The sequence below is a fragment of the Prionailurus bengalensis genome, chromosome A1 (genome assembly GCF_016509475.1).
Source record: "Prionailurus bengalensis isolate Pbe53 chromosome A1, Fcat_Pben_1.1_paternal_pri, whole genome shotgun sequence".
Lineage (NCBI taxonomy): Eukaryota > Metazoa > Chordata > Mammalia > Carnivora > Felidae > Prionailurus > Prionailurus bengalensis.
Window position 1 is genome coordinate 201,136,261 of NC_057343.1, and position 26,399 is coordinate 201,162,659.

The 26,399-nt window shown below is 41.7% G+C and overlaps 1 protein-coding gene across 1 annotated transcript in view; it reads right to left on the bottom strand.

Moving 5' to 3' along the window:
- ITGA2 (integrin subunit alpha 2) overlaps positions 1 to 24,779 on the bottom strand; it is a 114,271-nt gene extending 89,492 nt beyond the window's left edge. Inside the window, exon 1 of the mRNA XM_043598708.1 lies at positions 24,179 to 24,779. Coding sequence (XP_043454643.1) covers positions 24,179 to 24,233 — 55 coding nt within the window. The 5' untranslated portion in view covers positions 24,234 to 24,779. The remainder of the gene's footprint in view (positions 1 to 24,178) is intronic.
- Between the last annotated feature and the right edge of the window lie 1,620 nt (positions 24,780 to 26,399).

Below are 26,399 nucleotides of genomic sequence, written 5' to 3' on the forward strand. Positions count from 1 at the left end.
ATCATGGTGAATAATTCTTTTTATATGCCGTTGAATTCGATTTGCTAGTATCTTATTGAGAATTTTTGCATCCATATTCATCAGGGATATTGGCCTGTAGTTCTCTTTTTTTACTGGGTCTCTGTCTGGTTTAGGAATCAAAGTAATACTGGCTTCATAGAATGAGTCTGGAAGTTTTCCTTCCCTTTCTATTTCTTGGAATAGCTTGAGAAGGATAGGTATTATCTCTGCTTTAAAGGTCTGGTAGAACTCCCCTGGGAAGTCATCTGGTCCTGGACTCTTATTTGTTGGGAGATTTTTGATAACTGATTCAATTTCTTCGCTGGTTATGGGTCTGTTCAAGCTTTCTATTTCCTCCTGATTGAGTTTTGGAAGAGTGTGGGTGTTCAGGAATTTGTCCATTTCTTCCAGGTTGTCCAATTTGTTGTCATATAATTTTTCATAGTATTCCCTGATAATTGTTTGTATCTCTGAGGGATTGGTTGTAATAATTCCATTTTCATTCATGATTTTATCTATTTGGGTCATCTCCCTTTTCTTTTTGAGAAGCCTGGCTAGAGGTTTGTCAATTTTGTTTATTTTTTCAAAAAACCAACTCTTGGTTTCGTTGATCTGCTCTACAGTTTTTTTAGATTCTATATTGTTTATTTCTGCTCTGATCTTTATTATTTCTCTTCTTCTGCTGGGTTTAGGCTGCCTTTGCTGTTCTGCTTCTAGTTCCTTTAGGTGTGCTGTTAGATTTTGTATTTGGGATTTTTCTTGTTTCTTGAGATAGGCCTGGATTGCAATGTATTTTCCTCTCAGGACTGCCTTCGCTGCTTCCCAAAGCGTTTGGATTGTTGTATTTTCATTCTCGTTTGTTTCCATATATTTTTTAATTTCTTCTCTAATTGCCTGGTTGACCCACTCATTCGTTAGTAGGGTGTTCTTTAACCTCCATGCTTTTGGAGGTTTTCCAGACTTTTTTCTGTGGTTGATTTCAAGCTTCATAGCATTGTGGTCTGAAAGTAAGCATGGTATAATTTCAATTCTTGTAAACTTATGAAGGGCTGTTTTGTGACCCAGTATATGATCTATCTTGGAGAATGTTCCATATGCACTCGAGAAGAAAGTATATTCTGTTGCTTTGGGATGCAGAGTTCTAAATATATCTGTCAAGTCCATCTGATCCAATGTATCATTCAGGGCCCTTGTTTCTTTATTGACCGTGTGTCTAGATGATCTATCCATTTCTGTAAGTGGGGTGTTAAAGTCCCCTGCAATTACCACATTCTTATCAATAAGGTTGCTTATGTTTATGAGTAGTTGTTTTATATATTTGGGGGCTCCGGTATTCGGCGCATAGACATTTATAATTGTTAGCTCTTCCTGATGGATAGACCCTGTAACTATTATATAATGTCCTTCTTCATCTCTTGTTACAGCCTTTAATTTAAAGTCTAGTTTGTCTGATATAAGTATGGCTACTCCAGCTTTCTTTTGGCTTCCAGTCGCATGATAAATAGTTCTCCATCCCCTCACTCTCAATCTAAAGGTGTCCTCAGGTCTAAAATGAGTCTCTTGTAGACAGCAAATAGATGGGTCTTGTTTTTTTATCCATTCTGATACCCTATGTCTTTTGGTTGGCGCATTTAATCCATTTACATTCAGTGTTATTATAGAAAGATACGGGTTTAGAGTCATTGTGATGTCTGTATGTTTTATGCTTGTAGTGATGTCTCTGGGACTTTGTCTCACAGGGTCCCCCTTAGGATCTCTTGTAGGGCTGGTTTAGTGGTGACAAATTCCTTCAGTTTTTGTTTGTTTGGGAAGACCTTTATCTCTCCTTCTATTCTAAATGACAGACTTGCTGGATAAAGGATTCTTGGCTGCATATTTTTTCTGTCTAGCACCCTGAAAATCTCGTGCCAATTCTTTCTGGCCTGCCAAGTTTCAAAAGAGAGATCAGTCACGAGTCTTATAGGTCTCCCTTTATATGTGAGGGCACGTTTACCCCTTGCTGCTTTCAGAATTTTCTCTTTATCCTTGTATTTTGCCAGTTTCACTATGATATGTCGTGCAGAAGATCGATTCAGGTTACGTCTGAAGGGAGTTCTCTGTGCCTCTTGGATTTCAATGCCTTTTTCCTTCCCCAGTTCAGGGAAGTTCTCAGCTATGATTTCTTCAAGTACCCCTTCAGCACCTTTCCCTCTCTCTTCCTCCTCTGGGATACCAATTATGCGTATATTATTTCTTTTTAGTGTATCACTTAGTTCTCTAATTTTCCCCACATACTCCTGGATTTTTTTATCTCTCTTTTTCTCAGCTTCCTCTTTTTCCATAACTTTTTCTTCTAGTTCACCTATTCTCTCCTCTGCCTCTTCAATCCGAGCCGTGGTGGTTTCCATTTTGTTTTGCATTTCATTTAAAGCGTTTTTCAGCTCCTCGTGACTGTTCCTTAGTCCCTTGATCTCTGTAGCAAGAGATTCTCTGCTGTCCTGTATACTGTTTTCAAGCCCAGCGATTAATTTTATGACTATTATTCTAAATTCACTTTCTCTTATTTAAATCCTTTTTGATCAGCTCATTAGCTGTTGTTATTTCCTGGAGATTCTTCTGAGGGGAATTCTTCCGCTTGGTCATTTTGGATAGTCCCTGGCGTGGTGAGGACCTGCAGGGCACTTCCCCTGTGCTGTGGTGTATAACTGGAGTTGGTGGGCGGGGCCGCAGTCAGACCTGATGTCTGCCCCCAGCCCACTGCTGGGGCCACAGTCAGACTGGTGTGTGCCTTCTCTTCCCCTCTCCTAGGGGCGGGATTCACTGTGGGGTGGCGTGGCCATCTGGGCTACTTGCACACTGCCAGGCTTGTGATGCTGGGGATCTGGCGTATTAGCTGGGGTGGGTAGGCAAGGTGCACGGGGACAGGAGGGGCAGGCTTAGCTTGCTTCTCCTTAGGTGATCCACTTCAGGAGGGGCCCTGTGGCAGCGGGAGGGAGTCAGATCTGCTGCCGGAGGTTTGGCTCCGCAGAAGCACAGAGTTGGGTGTTTGCGCGGAGCGAGTAAGTTCCCTGGCAGGAACTGGTTCTCTTTGGGATTTTGGCTGGGGGATGGGCGGGGGAGATGGCGCTGGCGAGCGCCTTTGTTCCCCACCAAACTGAGCTCTGTCGTGAGGGGGCTCAGCAGCTCTCCCTCCCTTTGTCCTCCAGCCTTCCCTCTTTCCGAGCAGAGCTGTTAACTTATGACCTCCCAGACGCTAAGTCGCGCTTGTTGTGGGAACACAGTCCATCAGGCCCCTCCGCTTTTGCAAGCCAGACTCGGGGGCTCTGCTTGGCCGGGGAGCCGCCCCTCCGCCCAGCTCCCTCCCGCCAGTCCGTGGAGCGCGCACCGCCTCGCCGCCCTTCCTACCCTCTTCCATGGGCCTCTCGTCTGCGCTTGGCTCCGGCGTCTCCGTTCTGCTAATCCTCTGGCGGTTTTATGGGTTATTTAGGCAGGTGTAGGTGGAATCTAAGTGACCAGCAGGACGCGCGGTGAGCCCAGCATCCTCCTACGCCGCCATCTTGACTAGCTGACCAGAATTCTTTTTTCTTTAATTCATTTAAAAAATTTTTAGAGAACCTTCTGCCTGGATAATTCTCACTCATCTATGAAGTAACTTTGGGGGGGAACCTTAATAATTTAAGAATTAGTTTCACAAATACGAAATTCATCCTCTCACTTTATTTTGGAAACCAATTTTAAATTATAAGATAATTCAAAAGAGAAATATATGTTTAGGGATTAGATATAGTTAACCCAGTTTTGTTCTTAGATTGTAGTGAGGCTCAAATAGGAACACAATCTTTTGAAAATAAGAGCAGAAATAAATGCATAAAACAAAACAGGTCATTCTATACTCACTAACAAAAATTTGGCAGAGGAAGTTTATTGACTTCCAAAATACTATTGTAAGAGATTAATGACACATATTTATGGTAAAGGATGGCAGAAGGAGGGTCTAACTTGTGTGACCAATGCATAATTTAAGCATATCTCAATATGTTGAAGGGCTGGTGGAGCAGGCTTTTCATGGAAGGGGTTCATTTGCAGAAAGGTCCAGGGTAATATAAAGGAAGAAATTCACGTTAAGAGAATCAAGGCCAAAAGCAAGAGGCAGATTTGGGAAGAGTGGGGCATTTTTAACGAGGGTGATTAGATTGCATTCTGACCCATTCCTGCAGATGTATGCTGGCATTTTAGGGGGGCAATGTCTCTGTTAAATAGTAAACAAAGACACAAGAACACTGGGGCGCCTGGTGGCTCAGATCATGATCTCATAGTTTTGTGAGTTCAAGCCCCTTGTCAGGCTCTGCACTGGCAGGGAGGAGCCTGCTAGGGATTCTCTATCTCCTCTCATTCTGACCCTCCCCGACTTACACTATCTCCATCTCTCTCAAAATAAATAAGTTAATTAAACAGAAAACATAAAAACTCTTCCAGTTGTAAAATAAATTATAGAGATGTAATGTACAGCATGGAGAGTACAGTTAATAACACTGTATTGTATAGCTGAAAGTTGCTAAGAAAGTAGATCTTAAAAATTCTCATCATTAGAAAAACCTTTGTAGTTATATGTGGATGGATGTTAACTAGACTTATCGTGGTGATCATCTCACAGTATCTGCGTATAGAGAATCATTATGTTGTACACCTGAAAGTACTATAATGTAACATGTCAATTACATGTCAATAAAAAATAAAATCCAAATTAATCATCATATATATATATATATATATATATATATATATATATATATAATATCTAGCAGTCACCAAGACATGGGGCAACATGCTTAGGGGACAATGGTTCCCAGGAAAACTGTGCTTGATAGTCCAGGAGAAACGCTCTCATCTAAATCAGATGCAGGTGAGACTCCAGGTGTGATCTGTCCTGGGGCAAAATTTCCCTCCATCTGTAGGTCTATGAACCTTGAAAATGAGTTGTCTATTTCTAAAATACAGTGGTATATACACAGAAATAAACTCAGAATGGATGAAAGACCTAAATGTGAGACAGGAAACCATCAAAACCCTAGAGGAGAAAACAGGCAACAACCTCTTTGACCTCAGACGCAGCAACTTCTTGCTTGACATGTATCCAAAGACAAGGAAAATAAAAATAAACTATTGGGGCCTCATCAAGATAAAAAGCCTCTGCACTGCAAAGGAAACAATCAACAAAACTAAAAGGCATAAGACAGAATGGGAGAAGATATTTGCAAATGACATATTGGATAAAGGGTTAGTTTCCAAAATCTATAAAGAACTTACCAAACTCAACCCAAAAAACCAAATAATCCAGTGATGAAATGAGAAGAAGTCATGAATAGACACTTTTCCAAAGAAGAAACTCAGATGGCCAACAGACACATGAAAAGATGCTAAACATCACTCATCATCAGGGAAATACAAATCAAAACTGCATTGAGATATCACCTCACATTGGTCAGAGTGGCTAAAATGAACAACTCAGGAAACAACAGATGTTGGTGAGGATGTGAAGAAATGAGAACCCTCTTGCACTGTTGGTGGGAATGTAAACTGGTGCAGCCGCTCTGGAAAACAGTGTGGAGGTTCCTCAAAAAATTAAAAATAGAACTACCCTATGACCCAGCAATAGCACTACTAGGAATTTATCTAAAGGATACAGGAGTGCTGATTCATACAGGCACATGTACCCCAATGTTTACATCAGTGCTATCAACAATAGCCAAATTATGGAAAGAGCCCAAATATCCATCAACTGATGAATGGATAAAGATGTGGTTTATATATACAATGGAATACTACTTGGCAATGAGAAAAAATGAAGTCCTGCCATTTGCAACAATGTGGATGGAACTGGAGGGTATTATGCTAAGTGAAATAAGTCAGTCAGGGAAAGACAGATATCATATGTTTTCACTCTTATGTGGAACTTGAGAAACTTAACAGAAGATCATGGGGGAAGGGAAGGGGAAAAATAGTTTCAAACAGAGAGGAAGGCAAACCAAAAGAGACTCTTAAATACAGAGAACAAACTGAGGGTTGATGGGGGGGCATGGGGGAGAGGGGAAAATGGGTGATGGGCACTGAGGAGGGCACTTGTTGGGATGAGCACTGGGTGTTGTATGTAAGCGATGAATCACAAGAATCTACCCCTGAAACCAAGAGCACACTATATACACTGTATTTTAGCTAACTTGACAATAAATTATATTAAAAAAATAAAATACAGTGGTGTGATAGGTATGTGACAGACATTTCTATTTCACAAGGGAGACTTTAGAAGGGATGAAGGGTCACAGGTACCAAGAAAGTTTAACATAGCAGGTCAAATTCCATTAGGTTCCAATTCTTGAGAATAATCCTCTGTTGCTCAAGGCACTGTCCCCTGGCCTACAACAGTTCCACTGGTCTCTGCTTCTCTGTCCCCTTCAGTCCAAGGTGGCAGCATTTCTGCTGAAACAACATTCTTAAAAGCTGGTAGGTCTCCTGTGTACATCCTGGGGATCTAGGCCATTATACAAGAGAGCTCTCCACAGATCTTTCCTGGATAATTCCGTCTCTATCCCTGGCCTCTGCTGAGATGGTTGAGAGGATCTGTGAATCACATGCCTAATCTGTACTGCAAAATTTTCCAACCACACCCTTGGCCTTCTCTTCAGAGCAACACTTTCTTAACAATGAGTCTCCAATATTAGCTTTTATTTTTGTAATCTGGATAGGCTGAGAGTTTCTTATATCATTAAGTACTGTTCTGTTTTGTTGAGAAGTTTCTTTCTCAATTTATCTCTTTCCTCTTGCATTTTACTACTCATTAAGGAAAAAGCAGGCTGCACCTTCAACATTTTGCTGGGAAATCTCCTCCGCTAAACATTTACATTCATCGATTGAAATTTCCGCTTTCTACACAACTGGAGGACACAGGTAGCATAAATTTTCTGCCACTATGTAACAAGGATTACCTTCCCTTCAGTTTCTGATAGTGGGCTCCTCATTTCCTTCTGAGAACTTCACCAGAAGTGGTTTCAACATTCATGTTTCTACCAACAGTCTCTGAAAGGCAATCTTCAAAGATCCTCTATCCAAATAAGGTAATATTCATGGATTTTTGGGAACTAGGACGTAGTCATACCTTTTGGGACTACCATTCAAATTCATACAATGGGTATGCCAAGAATGTAAGATCCTGACTGCTGTTTACCTGGTCCATTTTTCAGGGTTATGTGTGTAGTGAGCAGCCTTGATAGATTTCCCTCCAGGACAAAGAAAAGGCTTGCTGACTTCTTGCTGTAAAACATACATTCCTCTCTTGTAATGAATGCAACCTAGTGTGTATGCAGGCATCCATTTGGACCCCTTCACATACTCTCCATGAGACTTCATGGGGAAGCAAAAGGGTTGCTGATATAAAATCTCATGAGCATGCTACTTGTTGTGTGGTGAGTAATAAAGTCCTTTGTCTCCAACTCAGGAATCTCGTGTCATCTGTCAGCATCAATGAAACAGTAATAGCTTAATGTATTAGCTTCTACATAGGGCAAAATCAAGTTCTAGACCTGACAGAGTGGAGAACAAAAACTCCACAGTCAGGAAGCTGGAGGTTGAATGACAATGAAAATGGATACCGCCTGGGAGTTCAGAAAAATCTTGGGAGAGCACTGTATTTTCCTATAAGAGTGGAATAGGGATTTGAATGAGGCTTATCTCAATTTTTAGAAGCAGAGAGATTCTAGCTGACATCTGGGTAATAATTCCCTGCCTCATGGTTTGTGTCTAGTTTTTTTTTTTAAGAAAACAGTGTATGCATGTATTATTTATTTGACAATTACTCTGTATTCATATTAAAGAAATACATGCATCACTTCTATGACCAGAGATAAATCCATTAATATATTATTAAGGCTAACAGGGTGTTATGGATGAATTGCAACCCCCCAAGTTCCTCTATTGAAATCCTAAGTCCTAATGTGATTACATTTAAAAATAGGGCCTCTAAGGAGATAATTAAGATGAAAAGAGGTCATAACGGTGGGACCCTACTCTGACAGGGCTGGTGTCCACATAAGAGGAAGAGTACCAGACAGTTCTCTCTCCATGTGCTCACAGAGGTAACGCCGTGTGAGGACAAAACAAGGAGGCAGCAGTCCACAAGTCAGAAAGGAGGTCTCACCACAGACCAACCCTGATGGCCCCTTGATCTTGGGTGACCAGAACTGTGAGAAAATATATTTCTGTTGTTAAAGCCACCCAGTCTGTGATAGTTTGTTAATGGCTGGCCCAGCAGTGTAAGAGAGGGAGAAAGATTATATCAGAAAATTTTAATATACTTTTCTGAGTTTGGAAGATAATTCTGTCAGTTCATGTATGTGCATTTCTAAATACAGGAGAGATATATACTAATTCCACTTATATCTTTTAAAGTTCATATTTTGTGTGAAAAAAAATCCAAGTTTTTCCCTGACAAAGTAACTGCATCGAGCCTTGGACTGGTGTGGCATGTAGATGGTTTTGAGGCCCTTTCACATTTTTTGATCTTGCAGGCAATAAACATCTTCAAAAGTCTACTGTAAATTCTTCTTAAATTCACTTATTATGACTTAGTGCTTCCTGACAACTCAATGGACTCTCTTTTTTTTTCGTAAAGAGGGAGGGTGAGTTGCCATCTGGCAGACTCACTATCTCCTAGTGGCCAAGAGGACTGGGAGTACCCACTCCTCTATTCACTTTCTATTTTCACATTTTATTCCTAAATTCCTTCCGTGTGAAAGGAGAAATCCTCATTCTCCCTCTCTCACAGAATAGCATTTTTGCACATTTAGCAAGTCAATGCCTGCTGAATAACTTGCTCAGTAACAAGATACGCCTCACATACCCTGAGGCAATGTATGGAAACAACAGGCATAACTGAAGTGAATATTTCCTCTATTAAATCTCTGTTCACAGGCCACTTCTCTATAAACTTTGGTTCTGGTCTTCCTCTCCAATTCATGCCTACATACACCCTTATTCTAACTCCCTTGACACTCGCCATTTGCATTTCTTACTGTGGTGGACTGCCTTGAAAAGTTACTCCACTGTTCTCCTGTGTGAATTCCTCCTGGAGAGCTGTGTCATCATTCCCTCCCCACCTGTCTGATCTCACCTCCTGCCCTATTCCTTCAGCTCACTCAGCTGGACTCTTCCTTAAACACACTCTGATTTCTAGCCTTTTGCATAGCTCCCTATGCATGGAATATTCTTTTCTCAGAAATTGTCACGTTCACTCTCACTGCCTTTGTGTTCGCATCAAACATCAAGCTATCAGAGCTGTCTTTCCTCACTACCTGTGGTGGTCAGGTGGCTCCCAGTGATACCCCTCTCCTGTTATTCATGTCTTTGTGTGATCCTCTTCCCTGCGACTTCAAACCTATAGAAGTGAAGATTCAAAACAGAATCGAATGCTCTAGGATATATCACTTCTGTGATTACATTACAGAAGATTGTAACCTCTGTCTTGCACACAGATGCACTCTCTCTTTATCTTTGATGAAGCAAAGAGATCCACAGGATAAGGAACTCAGGGCAGCCTCCAGTGAAATCCAGCCAGGAACTGAGGCCCTTAGTCCAGCAACCCAAGAGAAAATTAATTCTGCCAACAATCAGAAGTGGATGCCTCCTCGGGTAAGCATTCAGATCAGGCCCCACCCCTGGTCCACACCTGAGTGTAGCTTTATGAGATGCCTTGAAGCAGAGGACACCAGTGAAGCCAGGCCCAAATTCCTGACCCACAGAAACTGTAAGATAATAAGTGTACATTATTTAAAGTCATAGCCCGTGTGGTAATTTGTTATATAGTAATAGGTAACTAAAACAGAGCCCCCTGTAAAATAATACATGCCCGTTTTCCACCCCTGCCCAACCTTCTCCATCTCCCTTACTCTGCTGTATTTTTAATAATGCATAACTACCTCACATGTTGGAAATCTATCTTTTTTATAGAGATCAATGAAGACCAGTTGTGTTAATAAATATGAATTCTGGACTGGTTCAAAGCAAGAGGCTTGAATGCAGGCTACTGAGAAGTTATACAGATAGATGGATTACAAGGTAGATTAGTAAGTACGTATACATATAGGTACACACATGAAGAGACAAATACGCAGACACATTTTTTACTAGCATTTTAGAGAACACTTAACTTTGGTTTTTATCTAGCTAGAGGAGAACCCTAAAAAGAAGATGGACTATTTTGGGGGGTGATGGGATAGCAGAAGTCTGCCAGTGCTAGAAGTACAAGGATTTTTTTTTTTAACTGAAAAATCCACATACTGGGGAAGACCAACAGTATTATCATAGTGCCTAAGTGCACAGGGTTTGAATAGCTTGGTGACCTTGGGCACATTCCACATCCCAAATAAGCCACCACTTCTTCACCTGTGAAGAAGATATAATACAGAAATCTACCTCATCATGACCAGACGATGCATATAAAACTCTCCACCCAGTGCCTAGCAAGTGATGAGCCCTTAGGAAAGACAGCTATTTTTGCTTGCTTTGTTTTGTTTACTACTAGTGTCTATATGTTACTGAGGATAGTATACTTTTTGAAGAATTTAAAAAAGGCCTACCAATCTGTAATCCCACCTTTACCTCTACCATGAAAAAAATATCTTAAATGAATTGCCATTTAAGTTTCTGAGAACTGCTGTATAATGGGTGGGAGGATGTCACATTGCTGTATTTTGCTGAGGCATACTCAAAGTATACCACGAAAGCCAAGAAAATATTATCAGTCAGTGGATCCTCCAGGAAGCCACACAAGCAGGAAGTGGGTTTACTCAGATCCCGACTTTAAACTTTGAAAACAGACTTTCAACTTTAAAGTGGAGCTAATCATTATTTAGAATATGCATGACAAAATCAAAACTGGTCATCGGTCACATTAGATCATTTGAACACACACACACACACACACACACACACACACACACACACACAACCACGGGAACTCATTTTCAATAGCTTTGTCTTCAGGCTAAAAGGACAAAAAATCCAGAAATAATGTAGCCCTCTCCTGCCCCTATAAAAAGCCCAAAGCAAGTAAACATAGAAATGATAGGCCCTCTAGAAATGACCATATATTGTATACAGATTAAAGCTCTATTATAACTATAGTGCTTTAGAAAAAAAAAAAAAAAAAGGTAGTGCAAAATCCAAAAGGATAAAGTGACCCTCACAACTGCTTTTGGATTAAAGCAGCACAACACTTTCCTGCTTTCATTAAGAAAGAAAAATGTAATTTTTTCTTTAAAAGACTTTGTTTTCAGTGTAGGGGCATCAGGGTGGCTCAGTCAGTTAAGCTTTCGACTTTGGCTCAGGTCATGATCTCAAGGGTTGGGGGTTCGAGCCCTGCGTTGGGCTCTGTGCTTGCTGACAGCTTGGAGCCTGGAGCTGCTTCAGATTCTGTGTCTCCCTCTCTCTCTGCCCCTGGCCCACTCGTGCTCTGTCTCACTATCTCACTCACAAATAAATAAAACATTGAAAAAAATTGGAAGGCTTTGTTTTGAATGTTAAGTATTACAATTCAGTAAAGATCTAGGTGCTACCCTTTTCCTCCACAGGTGATGTTAGAAATGGAAAAGGAGAGCTGCCTTGAATCCTCCAAGTTCCCCAGGGTCGGACGCTGCTGCCATAGCACAGGCACTATGTCCCTTAAGCGGGTCTCTTCAATAAATGAATGATGATCAAAATAGTGAATACTAAATATATGGATTTTTTTTTAAAAAAATAGCCTTATAAATGCTTTTCCAGTTTGCAAAATACTTTTCTATTCATAATCTTATTTGATCCTCCCATTGATCCAGAAAGGTAAGGAATAGTTTGCCTATGATGCGCGAAGTCACTCGGAACAATGGCGTTTGGTTTTCTCTTCAGGGCTGGAGTTCTTTCCCTGATGCCATGAATGTAAATGTGCTTAATCCTGGCACGCTTTGTTGTATTGCACTTTATTGAGCTTCACGGATGTTGCGTGGTTTGTTTTGTTTTTGTTTTGTTTTTTGTTGTTGTTGTTGTTTTTACAAATTGAAGGAGTGTGCAACCATGTGTCAAACAAGTCTATTGGCTGCATTTTTCCAACAGCATTGGCTCAACTTCATGTCTCTGTGACATATTTTGGTAATTCTTGCAATATTTCAAACTTTTTCATTATCATTATTATATTTGTTATGGTTATCTGTGATCAGTCATTATGACTTGCTGAAAGCTCAGGTGATGATTAGCACTTTTTAGCAATAATTTTTAAGTTAAGGTAAGGACTTTTTTGGACATAATGCTATCATGTACTTAATAGACTACAGTATAGTATAAACATAGCTCCTGCATACACTGGGAAGCCAAAAATTTACTTAACTCACTTTTTTGCCATATTTGTTTTATTGTAGTGGTCTAGAACTGAAGCCCCATTATCTCTTATGTATACCTGTTCATGTTTGTTTAGTGTAGTGGCTCTCAACTGGGAGAATTTTGTCCCTTGGGGGAATTTTGTAATTTTTGGACATATTTTTGGTTGTCCCGCTTGGGGTGGTGGTGGCTATTAGTGTCTAGTGGGTGAAGGCCAGTGATGCCACTCAACATCCTATAGTGCACAGGACAGCCCCTCCACCCACCCCCAGCATATCCCCCTGTCCTGGAAGAATTATCTGGCCCCAATGTCAATAATGCCCATGTTGAACAGCTCTGATAAAAATGATGAACTATCTCATAAGCACTATTAAGTTGATTAAGTTGTGGTGGTTTTAAAATCTGTCTGGGAATTACTTGACACTCTTCTCATCAAGAAAATAAGTCTCCTCCCTCCAAATCTAGGTGAGACTTTGTGACTGCTTTGATGAACAGAGGCAATTGCATGATTTCTGAGTCTAGGTTAGAAAAGACCATGCAGTTTCTGCCAGTATATTGAGAGGGACACATGCCTTTGGATCCCTGAGTCATCCTATAAAAAGTCAGGCTATCAGAGAATGCCAGGATGGCAAGACCACTTGCCTACCCTCTAAGAGAAAGAGCTGCCTACCCTCTGAAAGTAACCACATGAAAAACCTCAAGCCAGAACTATCCAGCCAAGCTATTCCCAAAATCCTACTCAAGAAACTATGAGAGATAACAAATGATAGTTGTCATTTTAAGCCACTAAGTTTTAGGATGATAGATTACATGATAATAGCTAACCAGAACAATCTCCAAATTCGGTCACTCGAAGTCAAGTGCTCTGGCAAACAGAATGTCTTCTCTCTTAGGGAATGTGTTTCCCCTAAAGGGTTCTGTCCCATGGAAGAACAGAAGTCTTAACCAGAGGACTGCCACTCCTCAAGTGAAATGGATTTTAATCAGCCTGTGGGAAATAGATGACCAAGGGTGAGGGGTGGGGTTTGTCAAAGAGATTTTCAGAAGAAATTCTGAAGAGCCTTTAGAAATGATGGATAGCACACTGCAGGCTGGAGTCCTGGGCATTATTCATTTTAAAAACTGATTATTATAAAGCTGAGGCATTTATTAGATGATCTTTTGATGTTCTTCTAGGCCTAACTTCTAGAATATTCTAACCTACACATATTTTTCAAAAGATAGGTATATTTAAAGAGTAGCTTCAAAGGTGCGCCCTGACAAATATAAAGAATGAGAGTTAAAATAAAAAGGAAGCATCACTTTACATCCACCAAGCTGACAAAAAGTTTAAAAAAAACACTACAAAAAGTAAATTAAAATCCTAATGTTGGTGAAGTTTGTAAATTCACACATTATTGATGCCTACACTGTTCAATATGCAACAAAAGCTAAAAAATAGCCGTAACATTTGACCCAGTAATGCCTCCGCTGGAAATTGTCCAAAAGGAAAAAGGAAAGAAAAAGCTTCTTGTACAATGATATTTATAGCCACATTATTTACAGGAGGGGAAAAATCCCACAGGAAACAACCTAAATATCCAAAAATGAAACAATAGTCATGATATGGCAGGATGCATTATTGCAAAGTTGTAAATATGAAGCCCATATAGAAAAGTATATGTAAAAGATATCAAGTGACCAAAAAAGTAAATTGTTCATTTCATATAGATGGTAGGTATATCTATAAAAATTACTTTCACACTTATAAATATCAAAAGAAAGAATATAAATATATTTCTGTTAAGGTGAATATTTTAGTATAGGTCACTTTCCTGGAAGACTATTAAAACATTCTGCTTTAATTACCCAAATTTAGTATTTTAATGGACACATATACCTCAAAGTTATCTGAATTCTGGTTTTATGTTTATTTTTATATATTTTTTTACCAATCATTTTTTTGGGGCACTTACTATATGCCAGGTCCTGGGAATACAATGATGAACAGAACTGAAGCTGATTTTAAAGAATGTATTCAGTGGGAGAGAGAGTCAAGCTGAAGCTAAATTATGGTGCTGCTTTATGAGAACAGAATAGGCGAATGGGAAAGTGCTTGGGGGAAAAAGACGTCAGTGATGTCCTAATACTTTTATTCATCTTGTTACTTTTCAAATACAGCTAGCCTGGTTGGACATTTCAAGACAAAGAAGAGATATTTTAGGAGCAAACAAACTCAGTCAAAGACGTGAAGGGAAAAAAATCAATGAAAGAAATATTTTCGCAAACGCAGATAAACCTGCAGGTAGAGGCGTTTTTGCATACTCTAATTGGAAAGAACTAGGAAATTTTCATCTTGGCCTTCATTCAGAAAATGTGCCTTTAATTCACGCCACAGTGACTGCCCTACATGTCTCATGTAGTCATCACTCATTTGACAAAATTCAACTTGGCACAAGTGAAAAAGACATGGCCCCTGTCTTCTCAGGGTCTGCAGTCTATGTGGGTTAGAGCTGTGTAAGCAGGCTTTTGAGATAGAAAGTGACAACTGCTATGCATGTGAGGAGGATACCCAAATTGGACTGGGGTTAGGAAGGTTTCCTGGGGTGCATGAGCCTTGATGGAATTGACACATAAATGATGTGCAGAATAGGGGTTGGGGCATAAAGAGTATTTCAAAAAGAGAGAACACGGACAAAGGTAAGAAAGAGACCATGGGGCTGTACTGTTAAAAAGGTTAAGGTCATATCTCACTTAGACCATAACAAAAAAGTAGTAATAAAATGGTGTCCTATAATTTGGGGGCAAAAATTAAATACTTTGATAATAAAAGGGTTTCTTCCTCTTTAAAAATGTTTTTATTTATTTTTGAGAGAGAGAGCAGGGGAGGGGCAGCGAGAGAGGGAGACAGAGGATCCGAAGCAGGCTCAGTGCTAAGAGAGGACAGCTCCATGTCAGGCTCAAACTCACGAACCATAAAATCACGACCTGAGCCGAAGTCAGACACTTAACTGACTGAGCTACCCTGGTGCCCCTAAAAGGGTTTCTTAATTACTATGGACTATGGTCTGAATGTTTGTGTCCTCTCCCCCCGCCCCACCAACTTCCTATGTTGAAATCCTAACCCCCAAAGATTATGGTATTAGGGAGTGGGGTCTTTAGAGGTGCAAAGGCTTCACCCTCATGAATGGGATTGGTGCCTTATAAAAGAGGCTCCAGAGACACTCCAGCCCCTTCCACCAGCCAAGGAAGAGGCCTTTCACCAGAACATGACCACACTGAACTTCCAGCGTCTGAAACAGTGAGCAAAAAATTTCTGTTTATAAGCTGCCCAGTCTGTGGTATTTTGTTATAGCAGCCCAAATGGACTAAGACATTGACATAAATTATTTATTTAATCACCTTTCAATTTTTCATTAAGGCTTTTTTTAAATTCAGGCTATTTATTACATTTTTATACTAAAAAGAAAACAAATATCACATAAAAGTATCTCCATTTCCAAGGCTAAGTTATTCTTTTTTTCCCCTCAACAATGTTAACAACTACATAGAAAAACTAAGTCAATTGCTGTAAAATATCTATTTATACACTAGCATTTGGAATATGGTTTAGGCAAGGTTATAAAATCCAAAAGATTCAGTGTCCAAATTCTAACAAACATCCACGAAGCTATTTGGTGAAAGGACCTGAAGGTAACTGGTAAACAGTTTGGAATAGAGTTATCTGACTGAGCTGACCAGAAGCCAGATTGAGTTCAGTCTGCATTTCCACACGGTATCCATGGGAATGAGATCAGGCGTGCACAAAGACAAACAAAGGCCACCTTCAAATGAATGGGAGAGAATGACAACTGCCAATGTTCAAGGCACCCATGGGCGCAAGAGCTTTGCTCATGCTTTTCAAAACACAATGAAATAATCTCTTACACTGACAATACAGTGTCCATCACTCCTTTATTTCCATGGCTCTGTTTAAACATTAGCCTCATTTTTTATACAGAAAGCCTTTCAATGATCAGGAGTTATGTATGGCTTCTGTAGTAAAAACTGTCCCTAGTCACTTTAAACTACTAAAAGGAAGAACTACAGTTACCCTTTCAGAACACAGAATAATAATGCGGGAATCTTCACTCACAAGATCGCACAGTTGCCATGAGCTGTTTGGACAACAGAACAGACAACTCTTTCAAAGGAAGAACAATATATTTGAAAATTATGAACAGTCCCAATATTCTATGGACCTGGAAACATTAGAAAAATATGCAGTTCAAGTTTATACTGGTTGGTAAATGTAATTTATGTGTACAAGAATCAGCAGGCACAGACTGGAAAAAATATTTGAATACTAGCTCTTCGGATTAATCACAACTTCAACAAAATTAAGAATTGACATTAATTTCTTTTCTAATTTATATAATTAAGTGAAAATGTTTTAAAACACTGTGAAAACACCATTGAGTTACACAGAATAAAAGCCTTCAATATTTTACTAACAGAACCTGTCAAACCCAACTCTAATTCTCTGGGTTATATGGGACTATGATTTCGAAAAGATGACTTTGAGAATCTTTATTATACTGGATAGAAATAGAGAACTAAAAGCTTAACTGGAGAAACATACCTGTAGCTCTAAAACAAACCTCTTTGTGTTTTTAGGAAATCTAACTAAAGCACGGATATTAATTCTGTGACCAGAATTGGAATATTGTTATATATTATGTACCCTAAAATCCATGCGAAGTTTATTAATCACAGCTACATTAGTGCAGTAAGTACGTTCTAAAACAAAAATAAATACAAGGGCTCCTTCATCAATCCAAGTGGCCACACTGGAGGGCGAGGGGTGCCTATTCCCACAACTTGGCAGTCTCCCTCTGCACCCCTCACAGCCGTCAATTTCAGCTTGGTCTCATCAGCCCATATCCTCTCCATGTCATATGCCAGAACCTACTCTGCCTTCCCTATATGGTCATCTGTGGCTCCCAAGCTGTTGCCAGAGCTGTTGCTGTTGTGGCCATCCCATTCCATCCCCCCTTCTCTGAGACCCCTTTGCCATGAATATCAGTGCTCCTCCTCTCCCCCAGTCTCTCCTGTGTTAGGGACTCTTGCCACATACAGATGCCTCAATGCAATTCTCAAAAAGCACAAGTGGACCATGCAATGCCATAAGCAATAGAAGTAAAACAAAAAACAAAAAACACAACACAAACACAAAACACCTCATTATAATAATTGTTATGAAGTCTCTCCCCTCCTGGCCCTCAGCCACTCTCTCTTCTCTTTTACTATCTAACTTCCTGACACTGTCTGCATTTCCTCATGGTCTACTTACTCCTCAGCCTACCCCACTCTGGCTTCTGCTTTTTCATGCCATGGAGACTGTCCTCATCAAGGCTGTCCAACATGTTTGACTTCTGTGAATATGATCCTACTGACCAACTCTTCCCTCTCAAAATATTTGTGTGGTGCCCCACTTACTGTAGTATTCTTTCTACTTACTGCTCCCACTGCTCTTTTCTCTCTCTGGCATCTCCTCTTCCTCACCTGACCCTCTCAGGTAGTCCCTTGGGTTGTGGACAATTCTGTCTTCTGGTCTCTGCCTGACTCATCAATGCTGTGTCTTCAGTGACTCTCTAGATGCCCCTGACTCCTAAATCTCTAGCCCCTGTTGTCCTCTCTCCTGCTTCTAACACTGCTCTATCTATAACTATCTACCTACTAGACATGTGCTCCTGAATGTGTCTAACAACGTGTCACAGTGAACTGATTATCTTTCTTGTCTAAGTTGCCTTCTTTCCTTGCCTCCTTGTCTCAGTCAGTAGCACCTCACTGAGTTGTCCACACCCAAAACCTAGGCCTCCGTCTTATCTTCTCCTTCACTTGTTGCCATTGTATAAATCAACCACAAATCCTGTCCATTCTCCCTTGCTACCTTTCAAATGCATCCCCTGTGATCCTTCCCTACTGCTACTGAGTTTTAGCACCATCATCTCCCAATAAAACTAAGACCAGAACTATTTCTTTCCTAAGAAAGGTAGTGCCTTCAGTCTGGCCTCCTTTCAATCCACCATCCACCCTGCCACTGGAGTGATCTACTCAAGAAACCATCCGATTATATCACTCCCCTGCTTAAGGCCCTTCAAAACCTTCCCATTGTCCTCAAAAATCCATGCTCCTGACTTCCGTTTACAAGGTCATTTATGGTCGGGTGCCTGTTAACCTCTCAGCTTTCACCCTCTGTGAATACCTTGAACAGTATGTTTAATGGCTTTCTCCTTTCCTACTCCAGTATCTAAAACATCTGACCCAGGAACTTGGAGACTTGGGTCCTCTCCCTGGTTATGTTACTCTATTATTATCACTGACAGCCATTTTAAAAGGGGAGAACTGGACTCTGACTTCTGCAGTCCTTCACAGCGGATCCGAATAGTAAAGATTCTTTCCTGTCCTCGTGAAGACTTGTGGGGAGGTTTGCTACTTATATGCATCACAGTGACATTTCTCCATCCTCTGAACTCAACATTAAGTTCTGTACCACTCATTTAGCAATGAATTATATGTGACCAAATGGTAACTATTACGCTACAGAAACTTATGGTACATATGTATGTTATAAGCATAAACTACAAAACAACATAACAAAAACAACATAACCACATTTTAAATTACATAGACTTTTTTTTTTAGGCACAAACAGGTAAATGACTCTAAATTTCAGTAATTCAGAAACTCAAAGACAATATCAAGGACCTGCTTTCTGTCTCTCCACAGGGCTAGTGTATCGGCTTTATCCTCAAGCTAGCTGACATTATGGTTGTAGGACAGTTATAGCTGTTGCAAGCTTCACATGACCTGGCAATACATTTCTTAACCAACGTCTCTCTTAAGAATCAAAAATTCTTTCCCAAAAGTCCCCAAGCAGATTTCCTTCCACATGTCATAGTAATTACATGCCCATGTCTAAATCAGACATTAGAGAGAGGTATGAGATGACCAGGAATGGCTCAGGGCAACTACCCTTCAAGGTCCCCTTGACCTCCTAGTTGTGCAGAGGAGGAGGTAACCCAATAATTGGACTTCTGTCAGAAAGGAGGATGGAAGGGTCTGAAGTTGGTTAGGTATCTTCCGGGGACTGAGACAATGTCCTTCCCTCATGGTTGGACTTGTTTCCAAATAGCCTGTAAACTCTTTGGACCATGTTTCAAGTTTCTTATAGTTGGGCCTAGCAGGTTTCCTTGCATAAAAGTTGCTGCCTAAAAATATGTTCAAATACTACTTTTCTGGAATTCACTGTGGCCAGATCAACAAAGCACCTACAGGTCATCTGAAGGGGCATCACAGGAATCACCTTCATATACAGAATCTATTGTTGTCTCAGGATTTGAGGTATTAAGTTTTTTCTCTTTAGAGAGACATTCTTCTACGTGTTCTTCTAGGTAAATAATCAGTCACCATAACAAATGAAAGAAAAAAAAACACAAAAACCATCCTACCTCAGTAACTCCCCAAGCTGAGCAAGGCTAATAGTCCAGATTAAAACTTTTGACTCTAGTGGTAACATTCTTATGACATCAGGATGATATTTTTGGTCCCAAATATTCTTCCCATTCTTCCTGAACTTCTTTATTTGACATATTGACTTGGATTTGTGTCTTTATTTTTATGAATGTCTAAAATTCCATTATTAGAAGCTCATCTCTTTACATTAACAGGCTTCTGCCTTTTAATAGGCCCAAGGCTGTTAACACATTAAGACAGGAACAGACATCACCTACTTTAGAGGGAATTCATTCGAGCTGATGCATTCACTGATTCTTGGTGTTGAAATGTACCTATCTTGGTGTTCATCTCACAACAACGTGATATAGGCAATACTGGAATTTTAATTTCTCATGAAAGAGGAGGTACAGTGCTAACATTTAAGCAATTGCTTCCAAATATGTCTATATATCAGAAATGTATGAATAATTGTCTTTAAATTCTGATCCTGAGCCCCAAAGCATGGATTTAAATCAAACAGTGGCTTGTGAACCAGGAATTCTGAGAGCAAAGCTTAGTCGGGGTGGGGCAGGTATAGCTGGAGAGCTATGGGGTGGGAGGTTACTTTATCAGAGGGTGGTTTAAGGCTGTGAAGGTGCTGAGCATAAGGGGGAAGAGGTGGTTTAGGGTTGGTTCCAGAAATTAGAGGTTACCTCAGACTCCTCTTTTCGTTATAAAATAAAAACTTCCCTACTTTATAATTTTGCTTGGCTTTGTCTCTTCTAACATAGGACAGTGGTAAATTACAAAGGGATAAGGGGAGAAGGGAAAAAGCATGAAGGCAGTGAAGGCAAAGGGAATAGTCTGGAAAATAGCACTAAATATGGTCTGATCAAGTGCAGTCAGAACACAGAAGGATGTGTACAGGTGTATGTATGTGGCTTTGGGGTGTGTGTATCATGTATGGGCCTACGTGCAGTACATGTACCCATGTTTGAGTCTGTGCAGGAGGAGTGTAGCAGAGAAAAGCCTGAATCTGGACTTCACCCTTCGTGAGATGGGGAGCCACCAAAAGTTTGAAGCAAGGGTTTGACTGGATACAGATGAGTGTTTAGAAAGATAACACTAGTGACAATGAGAAGAATGGACCAGAAGGATGAGAGCAAAAAACAGAAAAAAACACTTTATAGTTGTCTAGACACAAAGAAAGCAAGGGTGGTGGCGGAAGTTATAGGAGGTGGGGAAGAAGGACAGAACTTGGAGATGGGCTGTCAGCCTGAAACACAGGAAAAGATCCCCGGGTTTAGCATTTGCATGATTATGTTGCCATTACACAATAGGAGACGATACAGCAGAGAATTCTGGAGGGCAGGTGTTGACTTCAGTTGAGGATGCATTGAGGACATGCTTACAGGACATCTAGGTGGAGATATTTGGTAGCAGATGGAAATCTCGATCTGGAACCAGGAGAAGAGTCTGGCTGGAGATCCTGACTTGAGTGGGGGAACGAGCCCAGAGAGAACAGGTGGAATGAAGACAGGGACCCAGGATGGAACTCTAAACTCCAAGGACTGGGCTAAACAGAGGAGCCTGTGAAAGAGAGTGAGGACGAACCACCTGGAAAATAGGAAAATAGGGAGACTAGAAGACAGAGGTAGAGGGTGTCTCAAGGGTGTCTCAGGAGGACAGAGCTGCCAAAATACATATTAAAGGAAGGATTTACTTATTCTGAGAGAAATTAGAGTATTTACAGCTTGAAGGGAATTAGAGAAAGGATTTGAAGGTACTCATTAAAGAGGCAGTGACTCCGGGGCAGGGCGCCAGACACAGGGAGAAAAGATGAGGATTATCCATGGCCTGGCAGCACACGAGGATGTAAGTGCCATCGTGCATTTTAAAATTACATTTTCTTTTCCTCTGTGGACCTATTATTTAGACTATGAATTATCTGGGCCCCTTACGGTCTTTCTTTTCCATCCTTTGCCTGCCGGTTACCATTTCAATGACTGCAGGCACTTAAACCAAGGGGTGATCAATGCGAGGTGATAAATATGAAACTGAACCCTGAGCACTGCTTTTTCTTAAATACCCATGAGAAGGTTTACAGAAAGTGTATTTGACTCTAAGTGTTAAAATGAGATTTGAGGGTTTTAAGTTTCTACACTGGTTGGCATGTATACTGGAGAGGAGGTAAGATGTATAAACACACACACATGTGCTTGTTACATTTTCATTTTTGATATGTATTTATATTACACAATTGTACGGGTATATAATTTATAAACAACTATATGTGTGTGTGTAGTAATGATGACTATTCAAAAATTTTACACAGAGTAATGCCATAAAAAATTTCAGCTATCACTGACCTAGACATTCAATTATTCATGTTAATCTTGGACATTCGTGGTATCAGCAAATCACGTTGCTTCCCTAGGAACCTGGATTAATATCACAAATGACAAAGCTTTATTATGAGTACCTTGAATTAAGAGAAAACTTAGTTCTTGAGTATGCAAGTAACTGAAACAGGAGGAAGGAATAAATGTAAAAAAAATATTTGTACAGACGTCATTTTAAATCACCTTTGCTTGCTTGCACTGATTTGTCCTTATTAACTAACTCCAGGTTAAGAATCTCTATACCTGACTTCATACCTTGCAGCAATACATTCCACTAAAGTATTTCTCACTGCTCTTTAAAAAACAAGCCTCAACACTTCAAAGATAAGAAAATGATGTTATGTTTCCATAGCTTCTATTAATAATGGGTAATTAAAGAAAGATGAAAAGCTTGGATTTAAATGTCTATTAGTTCTTGGGAAGGTTGTGGTGTTCCAGGGACTGATTTCAATGTGACTCCAACTTTATCCCAACCCCCCAGATTAAGGTTGATGGCCCCCCAAAACACTCTTAGGGGCCCAGCACAGAATAATATCTGTGAAGCACCAGACACAGAACTAGACGGAAAACCTAATAATGCATAGTCTGTGCTGGGGGTACGGATGGTGGTGCTATTTCTCTGTTATCTTTGACTGGAAGTAAATGCTACAGGGTTATCTAGATTAGGTTTCTTCCAGAGTAACAAATAGCATGCCTAAATGCCTCAATGGAGGATAAGAAATATTTGTGTATATTTTAGGAAGTACTTATATTCTTTGTAAAAACACTTGTTTTGATAGCTGTTCAAACTACAAAATTTAAATTAAAATTTTTTTTTTAATGCTTATTTTTATATTTGAGAGAGAGCTCTCTCACAAGTAGGGCAGGGGCAGAGAGGGAGACACGGAATCTGAAGCAGGCTCCTGGCTCTGAGCTGTCAGCACAGAGACCTACGTGGGGCTCAACCTCACCAACCCGCAAGATCATGACCTGGGCCGAAGTCGGCCACTTAACCGACTGAGCCACTCAGATCCCCCTCAAACTACAAAATTTAAATGCGACTCCCCCCTCCTCCTCCCAGTAAACTAAAGTTCCGATCGTAAGCACACACCAGGCTCTGGAAAAGATCTGGAGGAGGTACACGTGAAGGATGATGGTCACACAACTTTGTGCAAAAGGAGTCAGGTGATGGGTGGGTCCCACTCTCACAGCCCTGCAGCTGGAGCTATGGCCTCGGTTAATTCTCTTGTTGGCAGCAGCTGAGATCAAGAAAGTAAAAAGAACTTTTCCTGGCCTAAGTTTACATTAAGTTGAACAGAAACGTTACAACAATTGGAGGAAGGCAGAAGGGAAGGAAGAATTCCCATCTGCCAAGCATTTAAGAGGCGCTTGGTTTCTCCACGTCCGCTAAGGAAAGAAACGTCAGTACTGCGGCCTGAAGAAATGGGAGCATACTTCACACCCTGGGGCTGAAAAACAAGCATTTGGGGCTCCCAGACTCCTGCAAAGCCAGCAGGCATCGCGCTGGGGTGGTGCATGCTGCTTTCCAGAACCGGATTCCCGGGATCCTAAGAACGCTCGGGTGCGGATGCTGGGCGGCACGGGCAGTCTAAACCACGCTGCGGGACTCTCAGGGACCTTCAGGACACCCCTTAGTCTCCACTGCCCCTGTGCCTGTGTGTGCGTGCGCGTGGCTCTAAAACCAAAGCGCGCAGTGAGCTGACTTTGAAGGGTGCTTCACAGACAGGGTGAGTCAGGCTTTATGGGGACACCAGGCGGGGGAGAGAGGGAATGGGGAGTCTTTCTCTACACAGCTCCGGATGGCTGGGAGCCGGGGTCCACGTGGAATCCAGCAGAGAGGCGAGCTGCCTGCGCTCCTCATCCCGCAAACTCCTCCCTCCTGCGCCCAGGCCCCGCGCAGGTCCCTCCAGCAGCTGATGGAGAGCGAACTCCCCGCTTACCTTGACTGAGCACTAACACCAGCAACGGCGCGCCCCCTGTCCGTCCTGGCCGCATCCTGAGCCTGCCCGGGGACGGTAGCTGCTCTCGGTTTGCAGAGGGACTCCAGAACCCGGACTCTTCAGAAGCCGTCCCGAGAGCTTTTCTCCCCCGCCGGGGTGAGGACGGAGAAAAGTTGCCTGGCAGCTCCTGGGGCGCCAAGGCCCGCCCCGCCCCGCCCCTCGGCCAGGCTAACACCGGATCTGCCCCGGCCCCGCCCCGCCGAGCCCAGGCCCTGCAGCCCCGCCGGGCACCTGCGTTGCACCACACCCTCGGAAACCGCACCTTAACTGCCCTGAGAGGTCCAGGTCCTGGGACCGCCGAAGCTGCGGGGCTGGGATCCGGGCGCCTGGCCCCTTTCCTGCCGTGCACTGGACTGGCTGGGCACACCCGACGGGCGGGAGCCGGCCTGAAACTACGCCGCCCCCTGATGGCCTGCAGCCCGCCCCGCAGGAGACCCCCCGGTCTCCCACCCGGAGAACCTTGCTGCTTCTGCAGCCCTTCGTGACTCCAGGCTCCTGGAGCCTGGGGAGCTCCAGAGGTGCAGAGGTGGGGAGCAAGGGCAGCCGCGAGCCCGAAGCCACGCTTTTAGGGGTGGCGCGGTGCGTGGCATTCTGTGCTTTTCTCAAGTGGGTGGAGAAAAGGACAAAAATAAGTGCAGAATGACCAGGTTAGAAACTAACTCGACAGGAAAGAAGATCTGCACACAAGTGATGATTATCCGAGGTATATTTAAGCAAGACCTGTCGCAAGAGCACCGTGTGTGTGTGTGTGTGTGTGTGTGTGTGTGTGTGTAGTTGTCATTCATTCCTCTCCCCCAAGATAATAAGCAGCTGATGTGATTACTGAGTTTAAGCGATTTACTAAAAGACACAGAGACGAGTGAGAACCCATATATGAAATTGGGACTCTTCCTCTTTGTCTGTATTACACTGTGACCACTTCCTTCCATTACTTTAGTCTCAGATCTGGAAAAAGGACATTCTATAACCCTATCTGAGATTTTTACTTGCCAACCTAAGAAATAGGATAGTCACTTTTCTTTAAATCTGGTTTTTCCTTCGAAAGTTCACTCACAAATCCCCAGCACATTACTGAAACCAGAATTCTTCCAGGGACTTCTTCTGTGAAATAGTCAAGTGTTTTAATAAATTACAATTAAAGAATTACTAGTCTAATCATTATTATTATCGCCATTCCAAATCTCTGTGAAGCAAGTAGTATGAGCACTGTGTGATGCTTGGGATATTGCCACTCAGAAGTAAAGTGAGGGACGCCTGGGTGTCTCAGTCCCTTGAAGTGTCCACCTCTTGGTTTTGGCTCAGGTCCTGGTCTCACGAGTGGTGGTTCCAGCCCCACATCCGGCTGTGTGCTGACTGCTTGGTGGAGTCTGCTTGGGTTACTCTTTTTCTCTCCCCACCTCTCTCTTTCTGCTCCTCCCCCCCCCCCCCCCCCGCCATATAAGTAAATAAACATTAAAAAAGAAGTAAAGTGGTTCAGAGTGGAAGGACTTAATTAACTGGTAAAAATCAAATGCTCCCCTTTATAGCTGAGGCTGGAATCTTGAATTTTTAAAGTAGTAAATCGGTATTCGGCAGCTGCTCCTGTTTATCATCATGACTATAAACCCAATACCTTTGAATTCAAAATGTATAGCCCCTGGTTGTTTCCTGTTTTCTTATCTGTCACTTACTAATTCTACTGACTAATCCTGACAAACACTCGAAGGCATTTTTTTTTCCTGACCTGTCTGTATAGTCCTCACCTGCTTACTAAGACTCCAGATATCACCTGAGAGCTCTTAGGTGGCTGCTCACTAACCCTGACCCCCAACCTTGACTCTCCTCACAGACTTCTTGCAGGAAGTCAGCCAGGTTTCAGGGAGATGAATATCTGTCTGTTTCCTTCTGACTCACTGAAATGTGAGTAAGTGTTTGGAACAGACCCTTGTTTGGGAGGCAGTATAGTTCCCTTCATGTGAGACAGGAATCTGTGCTTTGTCTCTGGGTGCTCAAGAGGAAAATGCTCCCTTCTTTGCTTTTGTGCTCAGAGCTGGACAAGTTAACATTATGCTGGCATGAGGTACAGATAAATCAGGAGCTATATTTTTCCAGAGCAGGCAAAAATTTCAAAGTTCAAGAAACAAAGAGTCATCTGCCCCACATTAATTTTAAAACTATAAAG